This window comes from Triticum aestivum, chromosome 6A, assembly GCF_018294505.1.
Source record: "Triticum aestivum cultivar Chinese Spring chromosome 6A, IWGSC CS RefSeq v2.1, whole genome shotgun sequence".
In the NCBI taxonomy this organism is placed as follows: domain Eukaryota; kingdom Viridiplantae; phylum Streptophyta; class Magnoliopsida; order Poales; family Poaceae; genus Triticum; species Triticum aestivum.
Window position 1 is genome coordinate 471799863 of NC_057809.1, and position 10266 is coordinate 471810128.

The following is a 10266-nucleotide window of genomic DNA, read 5'->3' on the forward strand; positions in this document are numbered from 1 at the left end:
TGGGGAGTGCTAATCTTTGTTAAGCTCCGGAGCACCCCAGGTGGCTCACCCTAGTCTCCCTTTAAGTAAACCAATGGATGAGTCTCAAATCACTCGTGGTTGGTCTCGAAGGCAACCGGGAATTTACAAACATCCCGGAGCACACCACACAATAAGCAGCTTCCGGGGCTTTAATCCTACCACCAAGGAGTCCTAAATCTTCAAGATAGAAAGTTTGGTGATGAAAACAAACTAGATGATTCTCTGCGCGTTGATGCAGAAATATATGCTAAAATTTTAACATCGACTATTACATAAAATAATAAGCTTGAGGATTAGGGTAATCATTCGGCCACATGGAATAAACTTATGAGTTCAAGGGAATTGATACACTTTACCATAATAATTAACCATGCAACAATTTTTTAACCCTCCAAGATTCAATCCTACTGTAGGTGCTTCCAATATGAAATTTCCATCAAAGATTTTGCAATTACATACTTTCCAAATGCACCACATCCCAAAATGGCAATTTCGTGGCCAATAGTCTATTGTTAAACAATTTCCATATATCCCATAATTTAGATGCCTCTTCTTCGTGCAGGTCAGACAAAGTCCCAGAATTCCAAGGCAAATCAGCGACCAAAGAAAAGTTCAACTATATTCCTCGCAACCTGGCCGACCGGTGGGTATAATTCATTTATCCTCTCCTATTTATTCCTGTGTTAGTCATACTTGTTGTTTACATAGATGCTTCAGCTATATGCATAGTACATGTTTGCATGGTCAAATACCAGTACATGATTAATACTATCAATGCCATTTCATATATATTTTAATTAATTCAATAATTTTTTTGCTATTTTATCCAACAAGTTTGTACGCCGATTGTCATGTTACTCTTTGAGGATGGTGCTCAAATAACAAAAGACCAGAGGCAAATGCTAAAAGCATATGATTTACTTGCCCGTCTCTGCAACTTTGTTTCTTCATGAGCTTAGATCGTTGACCTCCTTCTATAATGCACTTGAGTCCAAGCAATGTAGTCAAAGTTGAAAGGATGCAGATGTTCTAAGCTCAGGTGAACATTAAAATTTTAAAAAATATATTTAAAATTTTTGATAGCTCGCAAAATTTCACCACCAGATGACATTCGCGGAAACGTGGCAAAAAAGCCGATGCCACAAAATGTTACTATTCAAACCCATTTTGGAGTATCGATATTTTTTTTATTTGCCACGTGTTCCATGAACATCATTTCAGGATGAAATTTTGCAAGCTATCAAAACATTTGTTAATGTTTGACAAAAAGAAAAATCAGATTTTTTTTTACCTTTTCGTATCTTTTGATTTTACTGTTTACCCGAGCTCACATGAGCTCGGTATCAGAACAACAGTTTGGAAGTCTTTTTTTTACGGGTGACACTTTGGAAGTTGAAAGCATAACAATGCCACAAGATATGATAACATGGACTTATTCTAAACATCCGCTTTGTTTGGCTCAGTAATTTCTTTCTGACTAATTTGCGTGCCTAGTTGAAGCGTGAGGCATATTATATCAGGTGCATGTTCCATCCTGAAAATAGCGAAAGCCTTATCGTGGAAGAAGCGTCAACAATGTGGCATGGGCTGCAAAGAGGGGAAGAAAAGGCAAAGCAAAAGACGGCCTGTCGCCGGGGCGGTACATGATCATCATCTCATTCGGGCAGCGGTACGTTTGCTCTTTTACTCGGCTGAGATTTTGCAGAGTCCTGCACACCCTACTAACAGTAATCGATGGGCACTCCAGTACCCTTTCGGCCTTTCCCAACAAAAGAAAAAAGAAAAAAAATGCAATGGCAATGCGAAAACCTTAAGCCTAGCGCGGCACGGCAGCCCCCAGCAGGGAAAACAGCAGCGCGCCACCGCAGCGTATCCTCTCGCCAGAGCAGAGCAGGGCAGGGCAGTTGGCGTTGATCCGGTGATGGAGATGGATGGAGACCGGTCAAGGCCGTACCGCGGCCTTCAAGCCGGGCGTCAATGCCTGCCTGCGCCATGCCACCAGGCCGAAGCCAAAGCCTGCGCGCAACTCCATGGCGCGCCAGACGCAGCAGCAGCCGCAGCAGTCCTCGCCTCGCTTCCAAAAGGAAACAAACAAAACTGGTTAAATGGAGAGAGCCGAAAATAACATGACGGCCTGGTGGTGCTGCCCTCGCCTGGCCTTTTCCCCCACCGCAAGAAAACAAGGGGCGCAGCAGCACCCCTGCCCCTGCCAAATCGAGCCCGGAAAAAGAAGGAAGGGGCGAGTGGAGCGAGTGCAAACAAATTTCCCCAAGCAAAACGGCAAGAGCAGATTCCCACCCCCACCCCCACCTCCGCCTCCACTACACACACAGTCCTCGCCTCCTCTCCGCACGCCTCGATACCATTTCCCCATCAACCCCCCAGGTCCGTCGGTGTCATCATCGTGGCGGGACGACACGGCCGCTTATAAGCCCGGCCCCGGGGCCGATCGATCGTTCCTGCCTGTGGTGATTGGCAGTTGCACTAGCGAACAACCGAGGTAACAAGGACGCGCCGGCGATGGGGTGCAAGGGGTCCAAGCTGGACGAGCAGGAGGCGGTGGCGCTGTGCCGCGGCCGGGCCGACCTGCTCGCGGTCGCCGTCCGCCACCGCGACGCGCTCGGGGCCGCGCACGCCGCGCTCGCCGGCTCGCTCCTCTCCGTCTCCTCCTCGCTCCACCTCCTCCTCGTCTCCGCCTCCGCCCGCCCGCGCACGGGGATCACGCTCCCCGTCGCCGCCAATGCCAAGGCCGTCGACCCCCCGCCAGCGGCGCCGCAGCCCTCCTCGCCCCCGCACTCCTCCTCGCACATCGACTTCGCGCCCTCCTCCGGATCCGACTCCGGCTCCGTCGCCTCCTCGCCTCCCCGCCGCGTCCACGACCAACTCCACCACGCGCTCCCGCACCCGCACGCGCTGCTGTTCCCGCATTACGGGTACGGGTACGGGTACGGCTACGAGCCCGAGCCACCGTTCGGGTACCCGCCGGGGTCGCTGCAGCTCTACTACGCGCGGAGCCGCCCGCCTCCGGCCTCGGTCGCCGTCGAGCAGCGCGCGCCCGCGTCGGAGCGCGTCTACTTCGGCTCCTCCGACCCGGCGGGCGGGAACGCGCGGTATTACTCGTACGGAGGAGAGGCCACGCCGGCAGGTAAGGCGCCTGCTCCCCCGCCGTCGCCGCCGAGGGCGAGCTCGTGGGACTTCTTCAATGTGTTCGACGACTACCAAGTGCACGACAACTACTGTTACGATGCTGCCGGCGCCGGGACCACGGCGACGACACCGTACACGCCGAGCCGGTGCTCGCGGGACGTGCGGGAGGAGGAGGGCATCCCGGAGCTCGAGGAGGACGACGCGGTCGTCAAGGAGGTGTCCAGCGAGCACTATATGACCGGGAGTGGCGGTGCTCGCAGCCGACGCAGCTCGGTCGGCGGCATGAGCAGCAGCGAAGAGGAGAATTGTGTTGTCGATAAGGGAGTGCTCTCCGGAGGTGGCATGGCGCGGCAACATGCGCCAGCGCAGCCTAATGTCTCAGCCTCCGTGCGGACTCACCGGAAGTCATCGGAGAGTGCAGACTTCGCCGGGGAGATCAAGGCGCAGTTTGTTCGAGCGGCGGATGCAGTCTGGGCGGTCGCACCGATCCTGGAGGTGGACAGGCGGAGTTACCAATACCACCCCCGCAGCTCAGTGTACCATGGTGAGTTCATGCATGTACTCTGATTAGTTTAGTTTCATTGATGTTATGGCGAACTATTTGTTGCTTCTAGAACTGGCATATTTTCTGATATACACTGTGGCGTATATATACTCTGATATACTTTGATGTCGTCGATTCTTGGTGTCACTGATCGATTTATTGGTATTTCGAAATAGTTTCGTCTCGGATGGTGTCGACGGCTGCATTACCAAATTCAGCGTACGGAGGTGAAGAGTTGGATGTTGGAGGTTGGAAGAAGGTGGCTGAAGGGGGGAGGAGCTTATCGGTCACCCTGCAGAAACTCTATATCTGGGAGAAGAAATTATATAATGAGGTTAAGGTATGTATTCACCTCCGATTCTGTTGAAGTAATACCTGAATTTACTCTGTGCTGGAATGATATGTTAGTAACTGCTCGTAGGTATGTTGGAGTACTTTCTCAAGTTAACTGATATGTAGGGTGCAATTGTTTTTGTTCGACTCCTACTAAATACTACTGGTGACAAATATTTACTGAAAGCAGAGTGTCATCCTTTCGTAGTGCCATCTTTGCGCAATGACAACATCCGTAAGCTGGTGCCTATAGGCTGCTATGCAGTAAGATGAAATGTTGATCCTGGCATGGCAAGGCTGAGATCAATGGAATGCCAGGTGTTCTGCTTCTTTAGGAAAAGGTCTTAGTAATATCGTGTAAAAGCTCCTTTCTGGAGACCAAATAGCCAGATTAGGAATATTTAAATTTATGTGCCATATTTAAAGTAATTTAGACACTTCTGTAATGGTATTAGATGTACTTTTGAGTTTGTGGGTTTCTCTTCTGATGTTTAGTTTCATTTGAAAGGATGCTACACTAACCCATGCAAAAAAAAAAAATGATGCTACACACGGATACCTTTTTACTAGGTTTCTTATGCATAACAATATTAGATTTCATTTAAACTATGTTGTTGGCTCCTTAGTAAACAGATGATCATTTTAGTATGGAAATCTCTTATGCAGCACTAGTTTCAATAATGTGGGACGTGTTTTTTCTTTTAAACTGAGATTATTTTTCTCATATGCACCCGTGTTAACTACTGTGCTACATCTGATTTTTTTTTTTATGTTTTCCTCTTCCAGTCTGAAGAAAAAATGCGCCTCCTGCTAGCCAAGAACTCCAAGCGGCTGAAGTTCTTGGACCAAAAGGGTGCTGAAGCTCAGAAGATCGAGGCGACTCAAAATTTGGTCAGGAAGCTGTCGGCAAAAATAAGAATGGCTGTGCGAGTTATTGCTAAGGTTTCAAAAAAGATAAACAGAGTTAGGGATGAGGAATTGTGCCCACAAATTATGGCCTTAATCCAAGGGTACGCTCTAATTTTTTGCCTTGACATCTTAGGTACATATTTCAATTAGTTCCCTGTCGGTACACTACTTCCGCCTTTACACTGGTTGTCTGCTTGTCTAGTTTGTACAATCTTCTAGTATTAGGAAGTACTCCCTCCGGCTTATATTGTGGGACGGAGGGAGTAACATTCTCAGTCCAGTAGGTTATTAAGTTTCAGTGCAGCTGCCTGGAAATTTTTACATATTGTGTAGAGGCTAACTCTACAGTCCTGCATTTACAGTGCACATGTATGTTTTTTTTTTGTAAAAAAAAACTCATGTTTTCGAGTAATCAATATCCCTACATGCATTTACCCTAGGTGAACTTTCCTGAACACTCTCGGTTTCTTTCTTTGCAATCTTGCATTTCTTATCCCACAGAACCTAGCTTGCATCAAAATACTGACAAATCCCTCTTTGCAGGTTTGTAAAGATGTGGCAAGAAAAGCTGGACTGCTACCAGACTCAGTGTGAAGCAATATCGGAGGCGAAGAACCTGGATTCGACCATCTCCGGCGGGATCAGTCGGGATCTAGCAATGGAGCTTGAAGTGGACCTGGTTAAATGGATTGTGAATTTCTGCTCTTGGGTAAACGCGCAAAGGAGCTTCGTGAAGGCACTGAACGGGTGGCTGGCGCTGTGCCTCAACTATCAGCAGGAGGAGACGCCCGACGGAGCTCCTCCCTACTCTCCCGGAAGGGTGGGCGCGCCTCTCGTGTTCGTCATCTGCAACACCTGGTCGCAGGCCATGGATCGGATTTCCGAGAAGGAAGTGGTCACCGCCATGCAGGCCCTCGTGTCCAGCGTGCGCAACCAGTGCGAGCACAGAGCCGCCGTTGAGCCAAGCGAGCTGATCTTCGTGACCCGGGAAAGAGAGAAGTGGAACAGGATTCTGGAGAGGAAGTCCGTGGAGATTAACAGGGAGGCAGACACACTGAACAGGAAGCTGGCCCTGGTGCCGGGCCGGCAGAGCCTGCTTCCGACGGCGCAAACGTACCAGGCGCATTTTCTTGAGGCAGACAGCCTGCAGGTGAGCTTGAGCCGGGTGCTTCAGTCCTTGGAGAGCTTCGCGTCCAGTTCGCTGCAAGCTTTCCGGGAGACTCTGAGACATGCTGAAGAAGAAATGCTGTCCAGAGAGAGTGTTAAAGCTTCATAGCCTGATTTTGCATCTGACCCTAGAGCCAACAAACAAAGCTTGTGGAATATAATCATCATCTCCTCATCAGGTGGCATCGGTGCTGAATGTGCTGGGCGAATGCTTCTGACGGATTTTAGTTTTTGTGGAGAAATTCTGACTTCTGAGTCTTAGTAGCCGACCGAGATTTGCGCAGGCAACCGTTGGTCCATCAGAATAGAACAGCTGTTGAAGTAGCAGGTAAATATGGGCAAGTGCTAGTTTTTTGTGTCATGGGCATGTACTGTGCAATATTCAGCGCATTGAATCCCTTGGAATTTTTTTTGGCTGCTGCAATTGCTTTTTGGCCTCTATATTATAACTGAATGTTTGAATGTGCAATAGTGGCATGATCTGCTCATGGGTCGTATTGTTCTGTACATGTCGAGTCTTAGCGTGAATTATGTTGAAATTGTCAATTGTGTCCAATCTATGTGTGCTTGGCTGTGTGCATCATGTGATGCAGAGGTTGGGGTAATTGCTTTTTCATAAAAAAAATAAAATCTATGTGGGTTAGTAAATAAGGTTAGGAGAGGTTTTTTTTGGACAATGGGTTAGATGTTGCAGTCGAACAAACTCATAAATGGCGGCACCAGATCTGGTATTCAAAATAGAGCTTAGGCTCACATGCTCCGGGATGAGCACTAAATTCAGAAAATAGTAAAAAAATGTCAACAAAAACATGTTCATGTGTTTGTACGTGTGTGTTATGTTTTGTGAAGAAATGGCATATGTTGTAATGTAAAAAAGCTTTTAGAGCATAGTTTTTTTTCTTTTTCCACAACATATGTTGTTTTTTCAGAGAGAAAAAACTCGCATTTAGAAGACACAATCATGTTTGTTGTAAAATCAGGTATGTTATTAAAAGAACATTATTTTTACTGTGAGCATGTGCACTTGGTCTTGGAGGAAAAACATTGCCCCCGATATCAAATATTCAAAAGTGTTGCACCAAATCCAAACATCATCCTTGAAGCTGTTGCTTTCTCAAGATTTGTAAATTTGGCACTCATACGTTGGGAAACCTTGGTCGCACAATGACATCAATATCGATGGTGATGCTCTAGTGGTGAACTTTATAGTCAATGGTCACCAATACCCAGTGGACTACTATCTTTGATGATGGCATATATCCCTTGTGGTTTGAAATTGTGAAGAAATTTCTAACCCACAAGATGAGAAGAGAATTCATTTCAACAAGGTTCAATCAGCCTGGAAGGATGTTGAGAGAGCATTTGGGATATTGCAAATCGCTTTGTGGTTGTTCATGTACTTGCTAGATTTTTGGATCAAAACACATTTTGGCAAACGATGACATCATGTGAGATCAAAGAGGGATTTTGAGTATGATCGTGTGGGGACAACCATGATACCAGAGCGACATCAGCACCAAACCTACACATCTATTGAAGTGCCTCCAAAGATAGAAGACTAAGCAGAGCAATTTTGAGATGACCTAGTTGAGCATACGTTGCAGCTCCGTGGGCAATAGTTTGTTCATTTTATTTTTGCGAGGGTAAAGAGTTTTATTCCATAATGTTCTTTGTCTTCATGATTCACCGATACATCATTCCGTTCATTTGGATTATATGTTATACTGGAATTATGGACTTGAAATGTTATTGAATTGTATGCCGTGAATACACAAATGTTTTAATAATCGTGATGCAAACATGAGTTCAAATAAGTTGTACTCCATGCACTGAAGGAAGAGAAATAGGAAAAAAAAAATGGGGGCAGGTTTTAGACAATCTGCTTTAGCAGCTGCGCAAAAAGTGTCTGAATTCTTATTTAGAGGATTTAGTGGAGATGCTCTAATAGAATGTGAGGGCTGCAAGTTGATCATGATTTCCTTATTCCGCAAAGGCAACTCCGTGTGATCTCTGGCATTCGCGACAAAATTTGAACTGGCTTCCAGGGTGGATCGTTTTTTGGCTGACGATGTGCTAGTTGAGTTCCGATACGAACATGCCAACCTATAGATTACCGCACATTCATATGTATGACACATGAAAATAACATGCTCAGAAGACAGATGCAGCAACATCATTATCACGGGGCACGTGCAAATCCAAGTGCCGCAGCACAATTTCAGTCGCTACCTCACTCGAGGAGACGGGTGCTGGCTGCCGGCCGGGCTGGCCCGTTCCGACATGTACCCTGGCCGTGGCGACTGTCCGTGACCGTGTCCACCCCGCGCGTTGTTCGGTCGCGGCGACGCCGAGCCGACGGAGCCGCCCCTGGACATGGACTCGACCTCCTGGAGCACGGCGACGACCTCCTTCATGGACGGGCGGTTGGTGTGGTCGGCGGCGAGGCAGCGCAGCGTGAGCTGCGCCGCCCGCTGCGCGCCCCTGGACGAGTACTGGCCCTCGAGGCGCGGGTCCATGAGGCGCGCCAGCTTGCGGCGGTCCGCCAGGTGCGGCTTGGCCCAGTCCACCAGGCTGTGCTGGCCGCTGGGCCGGTCCGTGTCCAGCGCGCGCAGGCCCGTCAGCACCTCCAGCAGCACCACGCCGAAGCCGTACACGTCGCTCTTCACGTACAGGTGCCCCGTCGCCACGTACTCCGGCGCCGCGTAGCCGTAGGTGCCCATCACCCGGGTGGTCACGTGGCTGCTGCCGCCCGCCGGCCCGTCCTTGGCCAGCCCGAAGTCCGAGAGCTTCGCGTGGAATTGCTGCATGCGGAGCGCGGGAGAGGAGGGTTAGGTTAGACGTGCGCGATGCGCGCGCGCGTGTGACCGGTGCATGCGGAACGTGAAGGGTCGCCGGCGAGCGGCGGCGCGCTGCTCGCACGGCACGTACCGTGTCGAGGAGGATGTTGGAGGCCTTGAAGTCCCGGTAGATGACGTGCTTCTCCGAGGAGTGCAGGAACGCCAGCCCGCGCGCCGCGTCGATCGCCACGCGCAGCCGGAGGCTCCACGACAGCGGCTGAAACGCGCCCGCGCCTTCTGGTGGTGGTGAGCACAATGCTAGTCGTGTTAGCTATCCCCGTCTGCGTCTCTAATCAGTTGATATGTATGTGCCGGGACTTACTCCGTGGCTCGCTTCTGAAGAGGTGATCCTCGAGGTTGCCCTTGGCCATGTACTCGTAGACAAGCAGGAGCTCCTTGTCCTCCCAGCAGTACCCCAGCAGCCTCACCAGGTTGGGATGGATGAGCCTTCCCAGGAAATTCACCTCCGACTGCAACACCAATTCCGCCACGAATCAGCAACTCCAATGGCATCATGCCAACGTGCGTGCCAATCACTCAACATGCATAATCATGGATGGCACACACGCACATTTCGGTTGGGAATTATGCAATGCTATGCGCAGCCCACGTGAATACGTCGATGACTCAGAACATGGTTCGGGTTGACCAAAAGCCACGTAGCTTCATTCACCTGCCATTCTTGGACGCCCTGCAGGCTCTCGGGGTTGAGCTTCTTGACGGCGACGGGCATGCCGGCGCCGCTCCTGGCCGGGCTCATGGTCTTCTCGTCGACCCAGCCCTTGTGCACCCGCCCGAACCCGCCCTCGCCGAGGAGAGTGTCCGACTTGAAGTTCCGCGTGGCGGCCTTGAGCTCCGCGAACGTGAAGATCCGGAGGTTGGGCGCCTCCAGGATCCTCCCCTCCCGGCTGGGGCTGGCCTCGCTGCCGCCATTCGTGGCGCCTGCAGCCACCGGACGGCTGCTTCCGCTGCCGCTGCCGGAGGTCGTGGGCGCGCTCGGCGACTTCCGAGGCTGCCCCGGGGAGCTCATTGCTGCCGCTGCGTGTGCATTGGGCTGGGGCGCGACCATGCCGGGCCTCGCCATCGCTGCTGCGAGAGTAGAATGAGCACAGATTGCATAAGCGTCAGAAGTTGTAAATATCGACCAAAGTACACGGTGAATCAAGGAATCAAGGTAGAACAAGATCAATTGAGAAACATGGCGATACCTCTGGCATGTGCATGATGCGCCACTGCCTTGACAGCCTCCACGTCGGCCTCTTCGGAGCCGAAGCAGTTACCCATGGCGTGGAAGCAAAGCTCTAGGCT

At 50.2% G+C, this 10266-nt stretch overlaps 2 protein-coding genes across 2 annotated transcripts; one reads left to right on the forward strand and one right to left on the reverse strand.

The window, feature by feature from the left end:
- The first annotated feature begins 2202 nt into the window (after window positions 1–2202).
- LOC123127962 (protein ALTERED PHOSPHATE STARVATION RESPONSE 1) lies at window positions 2203–6590 on the forward strand. Its single transcript, XM_044547842.1, has 4 exons — window positions 2203–3712; window positions 3889–4052; window positions 4832–5055; window positions 5498–6590. The coding sequence occupies exons 1-4, from the start codon at window positions 2542–2544 to the stop codon at window positions 6228–6230; spliced, it is 2292 nt and encodes a 763-aa protein (XP_044403777.1). The 5' UTR covers window positions 2203–2541; the 3' UTR covers window positions 6231–6590.
- Window positions 6591–8217: 1627 nt separating this feature from the next.
- On the reverse strand, window positions 8218–10031 carry LOC123127963 (receptor-like cytoplasmic kinase 176). The gene is made up of 4 exons (XM_044547843.1): window positions 9632–10031; window positions 9281–9428; window positions 9050–9195; window positions 8218–8922 (listed from the first exon to the last, which is right to left on the reverse strand). The coding sequence occupies exons 1-4, from the start codon at window positions 10025–10027 to the stop codon at window positions 8347–8349; spliced, it is 1266 nt and encodes a 421-aa protein (XP_044403778.1). The 5' UTR covers window positions 10028–10031; the 3' UTR covers window positions 8218–8346.
- Between the last annotated feature and the right edge of the window lie 235 nt (window positions 10032–10266).